This window comes from Colias croceus, chromosome 19 (genome assembly GCF_905220415.1).
Source record: "Colias croceus chromosome 19, ilColCroc2.1".
NCBI classification, from domain to species: domain Eukaryota; kingdom Metazoa; phylum Arthropoda; class Insecta; order Lepidoptera; family Pieridae; genus Colias; species Colias croceus.
In genome coordinates, this window is record NC_059555.1 from 6,159,489 (window position 1) to 6,173,676 (window position 14,188).

General features: G+C 34.0%; 2 protein-coding genes across 2 annotated transcripts in view; one reads left to right on the plus strand and one right to left on the minus strand.

Annotated features, from left to right (window-relative positions):
• LOC123700220 (unconventional myosin-XVIIIa) overlaps nucleotides 1-14,188 on the plus strand; it is a 162,767-nt gene that overhangs the window by 16,004 nt on the left and 132,575 nt on the right. Inside the window, exons 3-5 of the mRNA XM_045647369.1 lie at nucleotides 32-214; nucleotides 2,481-3,707; nucleotides 4,374-4,511. Coding sequence (XP_045503325.1) covers nucleotides 44-214; nucleotides 2,481-3,707; nucleotides 4,374-4,511 — 1,536 coding nt within the window. The 5' untranslated portion in view covers nucleotides 32-43. The remainder of the gene's footprint in view (nucleotides 1-31; nucleotides 215-2,480; nucleotides 3,708-4,373; nucleotides 4,512-14,188) is intronic.
• LOC123700245 lies at nucleotides 9,037-10,820 on the minus strand. Its single transcript, XM_045647415.1, has 3 exons — nucleotides 10,550-10,820; nucleotides 9,996-10,240; nucleotides 9,037-9,742 (listed from the first exon to the last, which is right to left on the minus strand). Exons 1-3 carry the CDS (start codon nucleotides 10,710-10,712, stop codon nucleotides 9,284-9,286), a joined length of 867 nt encoding a protein of 288 aa, XP_045503371.1. The 5' UTR covers nucleotides 10,713-10,820; the 3' UTR covers nucleotides 9,037-9,283.

Sequence of the window (14,188 nt, forward strand, 5' to 3'; positions counted from 1 at the left end):
ACGAACACTTAATATTATACTTTCGTTCCAGGTACATTACATCATGTTCAACTTCATAAAGAAGTCGACCGTTCTAACAAGCGGCGACTCCGGCAATTACGAGGAGAGGGACGGCGAGAAAGAGAGACGGAAACGGGAGAAGAAGGAGCGGAAAGAGAGAGAGAAACGGGAACGGATAGCGGCTGGGCTTGAAGAGCCTTTGCGGTTGGAGGAGGTAAATACTCAAGAGACTCGTTAAAGTTAACTGAAATAGTAGAAACCTGAACCAGGATTATATTTTTTTAAAGATTAGTTTGTTTTGTGTTGGCGATTGAAAGAGACGTGTTCAATAAGATTTCTTCTCAATTAATATTGGTATAAAAGTGCCAGCTGGTTGATTAAATTTTTCTGGATAGACGAACACCTGTTTGCACTAGTAACCATTGATTCAGAGTAACTTCTAAAGGCAAAGCTTAAATTCATATTATGTAAGTAATGTCATGTCATGTTAAGTACAAAGCTTTTGAAGAATAAAAAGACAGCTACAAAAAATCTTTTTACTTTCAAGTTTCAACTCACAAGGGTCACTGGACATGAACTCATAACCACAAGATATGTTCACATTTTTACACGTACTGTCGTCTTATTTATATCTTAACTAGTTTCATCTTGTCAAGAACCTCTCATCTACATCTACACTAATCTATACTTATATCGCAAAGAGGGAAGATTTGTTCGTTCAGGCGATTTTTATATGAAGTCTAGACCGCTGCGCTGTACCGATGTATATGAGTAAAAAATTTTGATTACAATTACATTGGTAGAAAGAAATTTGTTATAAAATCCGTGATGAATGAATGATCTCGTCATTCTGCTTATTTAGTCTTTTGACGATAGTTTGTCCTACATAAAATAATTAACTATAGAGGTAGTTACTCTTACGTTAATCATCATAATAATTGTTATTATCATTCAGCAGTTGATACATTATCCATCTCATTACATCGTTTATTTAGTTAACACGCATTGTTTGTGTCAACACAATTAACCGAATGAGTTCGTAACAGTGTTTCGCGAGTCCCAAGTAGGTCGAGTTCGGTTTTGTGATCAGTTATGGGTGATTCTGTTCATGTAGAGCGTAATGGATTCAAGCTGATTGCGCTGCATCTCGGGGCGTTGGTATGTTTTTTGTACGATGTTAGGAAGTTTGTAGCACCGTGTAAATCTGCATTTGACATATATGCTGTGTTTTTAAATTACTTGGTGTTTTGTTGGAAGGCCATGCGGAGTGTAGGTTAATCTGTATAGAATAGTATTGTGTCATTTGGTAACTAAGGTTTTGTAACTATAGATGTTTTTCATAGGTTTTATGATACCTATTTGGGACGCTTTTATCAAAGTAAAATTTATAATCCAATTATCATTCAATAGCTGTGACGCGCGGTTTCACCCGCAGTCAAACCACGCGGATAAAAGGAGTATTTATATAGCTTAGGACTAACAACATAATGCATGCATATGTATATCCATACATTCTTAGAAACTTTCGCATTTATAGTGTTAGCAGAATTTAAGAATATTAAATACTTCTCTTTTGTATTTCAATGGTGTCAAAAGCAGTTAATATTATAGTTGACTAGCGGTCCGCCCCGGCTTCGCCCGTGGTACATATTAACGTTTTCTCTACATAAGAACCATCCTCGTACTTCAAGGAATATAATAAAAAAAGAATTATCGAAATCGGTTCAGCCGTTCTCGAGTTATGGAATTACAACGAAAAGTGGCATTGATTTTTATATATTAGACTAGCGGTCCGCCCCGGCTTCGCCCGTGGTACATATTCACGTTTTCTCTACATAAGAACCATCCTCGTACTTCAAGGAATATAATAAAAAAAGAATTATCGAAATCGGTTCAGCCGTTCTCGAGTTATGGAATTACAACGAAAAGTGGCATTGATTTTTATATATTAGATTATATATTAGATGTAGTAATATCGAAAATATTTCTTTGCGAATCGTTTGTATATATTTTTTAATGTAAATGTTATCATATTATCGATTGTCATAGTATCACTGTGTTGTAATAACAAAAAGAGTTTAATTCAAGTTTACAACTTTCATTAAAAACATTGAAATTTTAATTTGATCGCTCGTACGTTTGGAATGCGAGTTTTTGCGACGACTGGAACTCGAATTTTCATCATCGTACCAGAAATAACCATCGATGTAATATTATGTATCCATACATCATACTCATAACATATCGTTTTTGCCGACCAACAAGAAATAAATGTGTTTTTTGGCCATTTTTTCCCTTGTGTATTCAATTCGTATAGTTTGGTAATATCAATCAGTTGTGAACCTGTTATTGCAAAAGATTGTGGCGCCTTTAAATATATCTTTATCATTGTCAACTATCTTAACTTATAAATTTGACCTTTATGCTCACTGAAGTATACTGTATTCTTAGCCAATCAGTAATTGATTATGTTGTTACAGGTTCGACGATCTCTCAAGCTTCGGGGTCGGCGTAAAGAAAAAGAGAAACTTCCCTCAGGAATTACAGCTGACTATACAGCAGCGCTTTTTGCTCACCTTGAACAGGATACCAATTATTCTAATTATCCGGTTATAAACACTTCAGGTTCCAATTCCAACCTCAGTGATGAAAATAATCATTTGTCACCGGGATATCCTACTACACATACCTGGAATAAAAAAGATGGGATCTTACAATCGGATAGTTCAGAAACCTCACTGAATTCTTTAAACAATCCAAACAATGCTAACAGCAATAGTCCTCGACAAGCACCTAATCTACCTCCTATTCCACCGCGTCCACCAAAGCGAGGCATACTCAAAGGCCCACGTTTAAGTAACACGAGCTCTAATTTACAAGAAAGTAATATCCCTAATTCAGACACCGTCGATTTTGTCAACGGCCAAGACTCGAATGTTCTGGCACGTAACACTCAACAAAATGAAGTTATCTCGTATGGTATTCCACCGTCAAAGAGCACATCGTCTAGTGATGATATGCAACAAGTACAGAATTTTACCAAAAAAGTTATACACAGTCCTGTAGAAAATCAATACAAGAACTATAAAAATAATGCGAATCCGTCAATAAATAGGCAAGATATGGACGAAGTGCCAAGGACGAATGGGAACAGCTCTCTCGGCGTGACTTCTACCTCACCGAGTGCAGATTCTCTAACTGATACTACAACAAATTCTTCGTTTGCTACTCCACCCTTCTCCACGTCGCCCGTTGGAGAGTCGCAGGGCTTTCATCGCTGGTCGAGAACGAACACATTTGACGATGTTTATTTGCCACTCCCAGCATTGACACCAATGCAATTACCTAAACCAAGAGTTCTAACAATACAGCGGCAGAAGGCTCCGAGAAATGATTTCGGTTTTAGTCTACGTAGAGCTATGATTCAGGAACGGGTTTTCATTGGAGATATGAGAGAATTATCAAGCATTGAAGAAAATTCAATGGTAAATGGTGATAGTAAATGCAATGGTAATAATATAATGGTTAGCAAACTGACACATAAAGCTGTTATACTTGCTGAACCTGGTTCGTACCCGGGAGCCAGTGAGACAGGATTATTGCCTGGAGATAGACTTATTGAAGTCAATGGGGTGAATGTTGAAGGGAAAAGCCGGGAAGAAGTCATTGATCTTATTAAGAGCAGCCAAGAATCTGTGACTGTTAAGGTACGTTTGATCAAAGAGGTATTCAATATTAATAGTAACTGATAAAGTTTTATCGTTTAAAGTTTATAAACCAGTATTTAATTATAATAAGTTAATGTTAATTTGTTCTATACAAAATTATTATTTTAAGGTTATTTTAGAATAAGGACGCAATATGATAAGAGAGTGAGACATATTGTAAACAATCCATATTTACATTGTACTAAATACTATGAACTTACGTATTTTCGTTAGTTGAATGCTATGGGTAAATTAAAGTTAAAGTTAACCGTTACAGGAAATAACAGTACTCAAAAAGTTCTCATTCTTATTGTAATAACAAATGATTTATATCCGTAACTGATTATAATTACTCTGACCTTAAATACGAGTAATTTCGTTACATTCGTAGTTATAAATCTCAGGCAGATTTTATACTGTTACTGTGAAATATCAATTTTTGTATTTTCAAATCCATTGTACATTCTTAAAATTCATATCTAGATAGGTTGTTCAGGTCTGCCTTTACCATTTAAGTAAGAGAATTTTGCTACAATCTTATACAATAATTGTACCGGTATAAATATTGTCCTTCACATTGTCTTAATTCAAATTTTCAATACAGGACATTCTTGTCTTTAAACAAACGAACATTTTGAAAATTCATACATCATTCATACAAAACAGGTGCAACCAATAGCGGAATTATGCGAGCTATCACGCAGGAGGGCGGCCGACGGTGGAGTGGAGGTCGAACTGTCTGACAGCAACGTGAGGGGAGGGACCCTCAGCAGGTCCGGCAGTCGACGGTTCACGAGCACTCAGGTTAGTGAAATTGAGATATAAATGACTTTTAATAGGCGAATGATGATAGAATTGACTAGTCTAGGAAAGGTTTGGTAAATCGACCGGCGATTTTATGGCGTGATTTTGGCGTGCTACTTTAAATTTCGGCAGTTATTTTATCGTTGTAGCATCGTTTTCTTTTAATTTTTGTGCCTATTCTGCCTCCTATCCGAAAGATCCGTCTTAATATGATAAAGTTAAGTTTGAGATATTAGATTAATTAGCTTTCCATACTTCGAAAGATGCACTGAAGATGAACACAGTATGTACGTAATTTCAAAGAAAATGCGTATAAAAGAAAATAACATTGATATTCAATTAAAACATCTTAGTTGTAATTGCTGGATATGAAATTCACTACATAAACGCACATGCAATTATCTATATCAGTAAGTATTTAGCACAGGTGTTATAATAACAATGCGATACAGTAGAATCAGAGATCTTTGTGAAGCGTGGAATTCTACTAATAAGGATATAATTTTTTATAATATTTTCTCGCGTGAAATTTGCATTTCTCTGTTTTGATTATTACTGATGATCATGCATGATTGATCGGTAACTTTAAAAGAAAATAGATAAAAACAGTACCTATAATGCAGATTTAAGTATTCACTTTAAAATGATATACGAACCTAATTGTTTCCTACAAATTTATTTGTACAGCTGTTCATGTTTATTACTTAGGTTTATTACCTTCTCGAGGTACAGTATGCGTCACGTAAAAAGAACGCTGGATGAAAGTGATGGGGTGTGTTTGCGCATGGATCGAGTTTTGCACGTAAGCTATGTGCCGATTATTTTATTTTTGAACTAGGCTCGCGAATCGTGGCTTCGCAACTACCTATTTGTTATTCTTATACCACCTCATAACACCAAATAGACCGATAAATCGCCAATGCGCAGCTTAACCGTCAGCGTTCTTTTTACTTGACGCGACCTGTATTAGAAATGTGACGTTGAAATCGCATGTGCGACGAAAACTGGTTTCTAAAAGACACGATAAGCGGTATTGCATAAAAAGTATATGATTGCGAACTTGGTCATACTGTCACACTAGTTTACAATACGCATAGCATCCGTGACCTAATTAGTTCGTAAGTAAGTACTAATCACGAAGCGGTGCAAGGCTAGTGATTAATAAACTTGGAATAACTGCATATCATATTGCATACCATATCTGACTGTACGTATATATGTATATGTAACGTCTATAAACTATAATTTGTTATGAACATAATTATAATGGTCGTTAATTAGACATCATTTGCGGTTTGTGCAGATAACTTCGCGATTAATTAGGCTAATGTCAATGTTTTGTTATCCGGCATAATTTTGTTCAGGATTTTACGTGAGTATAAACTATGGAATTTGCACTAGCGTTTGAAGTTATTTTCCTCGTGTTATTGATTTTTCAAGTGGACGCAATGCCTCGTTCATTTTTAATATCGAAAAATTTATTAAATGCCCTATTGACGTTATGAATTTATAAAGTAGTTATAATAGTGAAATCAAAAGTACGAGTAACCATTAAATAATATTAATAATTATTATACATATTTATATTATATCTCTTCGTTTAAATTATGTAACCTTTTTATAATCTGCGAAAATAAAGTTTAAATATTTTTATTGGTATCTTCCGAGTTCCATCTTCCGTCCTGACTAGACTATCCGATTCCGATGTTATCGCCTTGTTTATCTTTTTTAATTTTCTAATTTCTCATTAGTTCACACTAAAAGCGATTAATTGTTATTTATGGATAAATAATGGCTGTTTAGCACGTACCAATGCACACGAGATATTCAACATTCGGGTCGAATAACTGTGTTTTCCGTACGCTGTGAAACTTAGTCGTAAACAAAGGTATTTGAGTAGGATAATATGTATATCATATTGGGCTTTTCGTACATAAACAGTTTGTATGTCAAGTAATAAGTAAGTTTAAATTTATCAACATTTTCTTGATAAATTTGTAAAGACACGAAGGAATGTCGCTATTCCAATTTCGTCATATTTGTGTATTTTCTATGCCGTGATAAATATAATTTCGTAGCAATAATATATTAAGTAATTCCTATTGTCTACGTTAAGTAATATTCATAATGAATTTCCTAATTAACTTTCTATTAAATTAAATAATAGTATTGCAACAGTACATTTATTCAATACGTCATCTAAATGTGGTTATAGGGTAACCATTGCGGTTACACCAATGAAGGAATTAAGCAGGGGTCGAATAATTGGAAATTAAATTAAGTAATCAACCACAATTGAACTTCGCGTAGCAAAATAGAAAATCTCTGGATAGGGCTTTAAATTGAATTTATGGTTAATTAATTTTTATAAAGTTATTTTATCACTTTACAACCAAAATAAATTGATTTTTATTAACGAGTTTTGAAGTAATGGTACGACCATTGACGACTAATAAACAGAAACAGACCTACAAAAATAGTTGTACATATATCTATAACTAATTCGTAGGTTTTTTAGGTCGCAATGATGCTAGACAAAAAATGACTGCCCTAATAATTTCATAGCATGATTTTACAAATAAAGCTAGCTACACTTGTCATTACGCAATAATTATAAATATAAATTGTTTTGCTATCCTGTTTCATCTCACTTCTTACATCTCTCAGTCGTACTAAGCGTTTATATAGCTATAATCACAGCTATATGTATATTCCGCAAAATACGCAGGACATTTCAATGCAAGGGCCTTGTTAACGTCGACACTAGGTATTCCGCATATGCTAGCCTCCATTCAATCCAGCCACTCAGCTTGGGGTGGAAACTGGGAGACATAAGCGCCCTCATACATTACGTAGTCAGCGGCATATTGTTATAATGCACAAGCGATTTTAATCTTTACCAAATTAGGATAAAGTTTAAAGTGGAGTGCAAAAGAATGGCACTAGAATGGAACTGAGGTTGCTTTGAATCTTTGATATCGGAAACGTCAGGCTTTGATGCGGTTTCTTGGAGCTCTGGTTATGAGAGTCAAATAATATTTTTATTCAGTGTTCGTTAAAGTGCATATGAAAATATCGTGTATACTAAAGAGCTTTATTTTGGTCAATTTATTATTTTTTATCTATAGCTGTGACCTCGATTCCGAACCTTGTAGAACATAATATTATAAAAGAGCAATGTTTGAAAATAAAAAATTCGCTGTTAGACTGGAACTATTTCATGGCTAACACGTAAAATGTTCAATGTTCAAAATGTTTCAATCAAAGCCAAATGATTTATCTTAGATACCTATCTAGGTGAGCCGGTTTAAAAAGTATAAGAATTCATAATTAGTGAATCTAATAACATAATACAGAACTTTATTATGTGCGATTGATTTATGATAGTTATAATCGGTTTTTGAAAATTCGTTTACGTAACTAGGTAAGTCACTTTATATTTTTTTTTACATTTTTCTAATATATTCAAACTCAAGATTGCGCTATACAAGTACATACGCAATATTGTATTGGAATTTGCGTCGCATTGAAAAGCGCATACCGTAAGCATTACACTGATGAGTAAACGTAAGGTCGTTGGATGCCCTTGAAGGAAATTGCTAAAGAATCGAACGGTGCTCCCAGTCTAGACGGGCCCTGCACGTCACGGATGGGGCTTCCTCTGACCTGCGCAAAGGAATCAGAATTCATCCTAAACCTTCTAGCGTTGGCCCGCGGCAGTTATATACCTATGTACTCGAGTCATTTATGTTGAGTATGTTCGAAGTAGGAATGCGTTTACATGAGGACCTAGGTACCATTAAACGTAGTTACTTAATTAAGTTTGATACGAAATATTTCCACAAATTAAATAAGCGAATAAGTCGACTAATTTCAAGAATATACGTACCCAATTCCCTTTTTGAGATATTAGCGCCTAAATTCTGACGGCAGTGTTGAATTTATGTTGAAGGAGCTACATCGAACTTTTTAATGCTTCATCTGACAGCCTCACAATAAAGATTCAAATCTTATACATACCTACCTACTGAGAATGTGTTAGTTTATTGTACCCATTAAATGTGTATTTTGAACACATTAATACATTTCATCTTAAATACATAATTTACAAGCCGAAACTGTTTAATACAATATTGTGACAAAATTTAAATTTTATTTAAAGTAGTTAAAATGAAAAAATTACCTTTTGCAACAACAGACTTCTTTTTATACCTCTAATGGGTTTTTGCATACATAATAATTATCAGGTAAATATCTGATGATGTCCTGTTCATCATCATAGCTGAGCAGATTGTTCATAATATGATCTAAATCAATATTAAATGTTCATACAATAGTCTCTAGGGTTTACCTTGAAAATGGGATAATATATTATGTATGCTTTGCTTTGTTATGTATAGTAATTAATATCTTTATAGTTATTAAAACCTTATGATCGGAATTCAACGAAGAGACATTCCAATAGTGATGCAATAAATAATGTGAAACATTTAAGTTCTCATGAAATTGTGATAAGAGATACAAATTTAACTTTAAATATCTTTTAATAATAACGAAAGATTTTTATAATCTCTTAAATAATTTGATACAACCATTCTATCATATTATCCAACATCATTTTTACATTTGGAAGAACATTGTGGCTTCTTTTTGTCATAAAATTAATCCATTTAAATATATACATAAAAAACAATATGCGTTTAAAAGGCCAATTCTTCAATATTATATGTTACTCTAACTTTATATAATGTATTTACATTTGTATAAAATAATCAATTATTCTGTGGTTGCTTATCAAAACTTTGCATTTCATATTTTGCGATAACATTACAAACTTCCATTTTCACCTTAGGTATTAAATTAGGTTGTAACTTTTTAACACTAGCTGCCATACTTCTGAAGAAAACGTCTATTTCATTTGTATTTTCTTTGAGTATTTTTTCTATAAGTTTATCTATAACTTGCGATCTTTGTTCTGGCGTTTTTGGTTCTTCAACATATTTCACTATTCTAGGTTCATTTAATAATATAGGTTTAGGTAATATTTTTATAGGTGTAGTGTTCCTAGGCATCGGTAAAGACTTCTTTCTCCCTGCATTTTTTCTTCCGATTTTCTTCGGAGGTTCCAAGTTCTCCTCTAACAGTATTTGTGACAATTTATCATTTTTCGGCATGATTTTTAAGATTTGCTTATTCTCTGTTTCTTCCTTTGGTCCATCAACTATTGTGATCTGAAATAGCAATTATACTATTGAGATATAACATTAACCTCTCATTAATTAAATCATGTTTTTACTTTTTATACAATAAAATATTATACAAATATCTTAAAACATTGCCTCGATCTTATATATATATATATATATATATTAGTATTGAAATATTTAAGTGTATTTATCCAATCTTTTATCCAACAAAAATGTGTCTCAATTCTCGCTAACACATACCTACAATGTAGGGAATAAAAAAATACGGTCATCATACCTCATAATATTCCTGGTTATCAGTAATGACCTGTTGTTCAGTGAACATCACATTATCTTTGTACTTATCGTCCGTTTCATCGTATTCTAGCGACTCATCATTAACATCGACACCATCAACTGATACCCCGTCAAGGAATTGCAGCTTTTCAAAAATACTCGCTTTTGTCTTGTGCACAGTACCAACACGTTTGCTCCTCATGTACCCATCACGGAGGCCTCGCCAACGCTTTTTGCACTCCTCCACTGGAATGTACAAAAATAGATTATTGTCACTGGTTAAAATGCAAGAAAAATATTGTCAAAATTCATTCACAACGTCTTATCTTTACGCAATGCAAAAAGATTCATATTTAAATATAACTAAAAAGTTCATTATCTTTTAAGAAAACAAAGTTTAATACAATCTAAGAAAGGCTAAACTAGGTACCTACCATAAATATAAAGCTATCCAGCTGATCTGACCTAAACGTAAACAATAAATACGAGAATTTTTCATCTAACTGTGCAGTTGCGGTACGCAGCACAACATAAACCAATCGGTTATGACCTTACCTGGTTTCAATAATGCTTGAGCTATTTCCTGCCAAGTTGATGCACGGGCCAAAATGTTTTTTCTGGAAGGGTCAAGGAGATTGTAGAGAATCGCGTGAGGCTGCACTAATTCAACAAGCGCTTCGTCTTCTTCAGAAGTCCATCCTACGGCGTTTAATGGCATTTCGTGGATAAATAGAATATGCTTTCGTTTGCGTTGCGTCGTCAAAACAAAATGTCTGCCACCTATCACGGGCGAAATTCGTCGCGCTGCGCAGCACGACGTCACGACCGCAATCTTTACATTCACAATACTGGTTCCTCATTGGCCAGTTATAAATACACGTATTGTTTTATTCCGCATTGTAGGAGGTATATTTGTTTTAGCGCCATCTACAAATTACTTGTAGCATTCTATTTCATTTTCTACTCCCCAATAGAGGTCGCTAGCACAACTTATAAAACTTGTCACTTTGCCGCTAGATGGCGTTAACTCTAATGAATTAAGGCAATTTATGCGAAACTGTCTATTTGTCTTTCTATCACGTCGCAAATCGCTCCATTGCGACGCGATATTAAAAAGCAAATAAACAAACACACTTTCGCATTTACAATATTAGTTTAATATTAATAAGAATTATCAATTCAGCAACAAATGTAAAATGGAAGGTTCCGATTAACTTAAAAAATAGTTTGTATTTATTAATTGCTGCTTAAATATTGGGATTACTGTTTTTAGCAACTAGGTAGGTAGTATGTGTTTAAGCGTCGTAAAATCTCACGGTGTATGCTGTAAATTTTTTTTATCAGACTTTTATATCCAGTACCTACTGGAACTTTGTGATACTATCTCAAAGCTTGGGAACGTTATCACTTATCAGTGTGATGTGATAGTAAAGGCTTATGTTTTAAAATTTCAGGCTAGAAAGTTTGTTTGGCGAAGGTCCAAAAAGATAAGATTAGCTTTCTTTTTAAACCTGATTTATGGATTTATCTACATATGTATATTCAAAGATATGTACTTTTAAATTATTTTCTAACTCTTAAAAGTATGTAAATACTTAAATATTGAACCATATAAAATTAAATATTAAGTGAGTATTTAAATATTAATCCATACTAATATTATAAATGCGAAAGTAACTCTGTCTGTCTGTCTGTTACTCAATCACGCCTTAACTACTGAACCAATTTGCATGAAATTTGGTACCTATAGAGATATTTTGATACCCGAGAAAGGACATAGGATAAATTTTATCCCGGAAATCCTACGGGAACGGGTTTTTCTTTGAAAACGCTTGCGAAGCCGCGGGCGGAAAGCTAGTAGTAATAAATAAATAAATAATATTATAATGCTGAAGAGTTTGTTTGTTTGTTTGTCTGAACGCGTTAATCTCAGGTACTACTGGTCCGATTTTAAAAAATTCTCTCGGTGTTACATAGCCCTTTTATCGAGGAAGGCTATAGTCTATATATCATAAGACCAACAGTAGCGGAGCCACGCGGGTGGTAGTTTTTTCTTAGCTTTTTTTTGCTCATTTTTTATCAAGGATTTTTTTAATATTCTCACCAAGGCAAAGAAAGACACAAAGACAATCAGAGCAAAGAAATTCCATCTCTGCCTTAAATCTACGAGTGATCATTTCAATTTCATAAATAATTAATTGATCGACTTGCTCTTATCCGTTATATTTATTAAGCATAAACCACGAACAAACGTTTGTTATTAACAAAATACTTTACATTACTCTTCGAGTCTTGACTAATGAGAATAAGCTATGCACCGGTTTAACCTTTGAAGATAAAATGCCCTGCATTATATTATTCAGCTTTTGATGTTATTCTGGTATACAGCAGCCACGGGCGCTTTGTTATTGATATTTATGTGTTACCGAATATATTTTATGTAATAGTTGTAATGCTACGTTCTCCAAAGAGGATTTCCTGATTTACTCATGTTTTTGTTTCGTAACAATCCTGTAATGAGGTCTAGTAGAAAATATTAATGTTATGTGCAGATTCAAATGGATGAAACGGTAACCTATTAAAAACTCGAATTTCTATTACCCGAATCTTAAAACCCCGAAAACGGTTGTTAGAACTTTTAAAAGACAGATGTAATGAATGACAAATTTTTAAAATTCCTTTTTTAATTGCCCAGATGAATCGATTTCCAGATGCACCAAAACCAGATTTTTAAAAAGTATTTTTTTGTTTCCCGTATTCTCATAATACAGATCTCATTATACCAGATTCTCAGAATACTTTTTTTTGTTTCCCATCGTACCATTTTCCAAATAAACTATTGCCAAATTTTCATAATCTTTTTATTTGATTTCCATACAATCGTGATTATACCTTTACTATCGACTGAAAATAAACATTGTCAGTAAGTAAATTTATTGTTTTACTTGCCCATTACAGAAAGGTTTAAGTGTCAAATTTGACTCAGTAGGTTAGGTTAGGTTTGAACTGTGACCCCCCATGCACGAGCCGAGCGAGCGAAGCGAGCGTGCCGCGGCAGCGGCCGGCGAGTGCCAGAACCGACTCGCTATTGTTTTACTTGCCCATTACAGAAAGACTTAAGTGTCAAATTCGACTCAGTAGGTTAGGTTAGGTTTGAACTGTGACCCCCCATGCACGAGCCGAGCGAGCGAAGCGAGCGTGCCGCGGTAGCGGCCGGCGAGTGCCAGAACCGACTCGCTATTGTTTTACTTGCTCATTAAAGAAAGGTTTAAGTGTCAAATTCGACTCAGTAGGTTAGGTTAGGTTTGAACTGTGACCCCCTGGAAGGATTTCGTTTCGCTGGATATCGTTTATTTGAATTTCAAAAATCTGGACATTGTTTGTCTGGATAACAATTAACTGTATTTCAAAAATTTGTGTTTTAAAAATCTGGCTTTCGTGCATATGGATTACGGTCATCTGGATTTTGTGCATTTAGATTTCGTACGTCTGGAACTCATTCGTCTGGATTGTAAAACGTCGTACAAATGAAGAAATGGGTAAATGAAATTCGGAGTTACGATTATTTGGCAAACAAAACTTCGGAATTTTGAAATTCGGGGTTATGAAAAATGTCCAAACGTTTTCTGGATTATGATATTCGGAATATTAAAATTCGAGATTAAGATAGGTAACCGGATGAAACTGCACACATTAGTGAGAATTTTATAGAGACCTTAAAATCTGTCAATTAATCTCAATACTTATTTTGATTAAAATTAATATAATCTATTGCAATAATATCTGTTGTTACTTATAATCCTTGGCTGATTGGTGGAACAAAGAATAATATATATATATGCGATTACTGTAAACCACCATTATTTTATTTTTGTGTCCCACTATCTCCTCACCAAAGTATCTTTCGTACAGGATACTGTCCTGTCTTCATTTTCTTCTCGATCCCTACAAATATGTAGATGCTATTACATTAAAAGTTTTCATATGAAATTGTAACATGATACATGGTGTTCCAACAAATCGTGGAGTCGTAAAAACGAGGGTGCTACTCAATGGTGTGTGTAATGCGTAACCATTCGTATAATTGGCTTCCTGTCTTCTTCCTTGTCCATTTTTAAATGTATTACAAATTGCATAACCCTTCGTTTCTGGGTTCCGTAGTTAATGTACAATATCAATTGTCCAAGCTGCCCC

Bases quoted from the DNA above. Each gene is read 5' to 3' on its own strand.
- LOC123700245 (XM_045647415.1), bottom strand. From the start codon at position 10,712: ATGCCATTAAACGCCGTAGGATGGACTTCTGAAGAAGACGAAGCGCTT. The intron at 10,241-10,549 runs GTAAGGTCATAA...TGTACATTCCAG, and splicing joins TCAAGCATTATTGAAACCAG to TGGAGGAGTGCAAAAAGCGT. The intron at 9,743-9,995 runs GTATGATGACCG...TTGCTATTTCAG, and splicing joins ATAACCAGGAATATTATGAG to ATCACAATAGTTGATGGACC.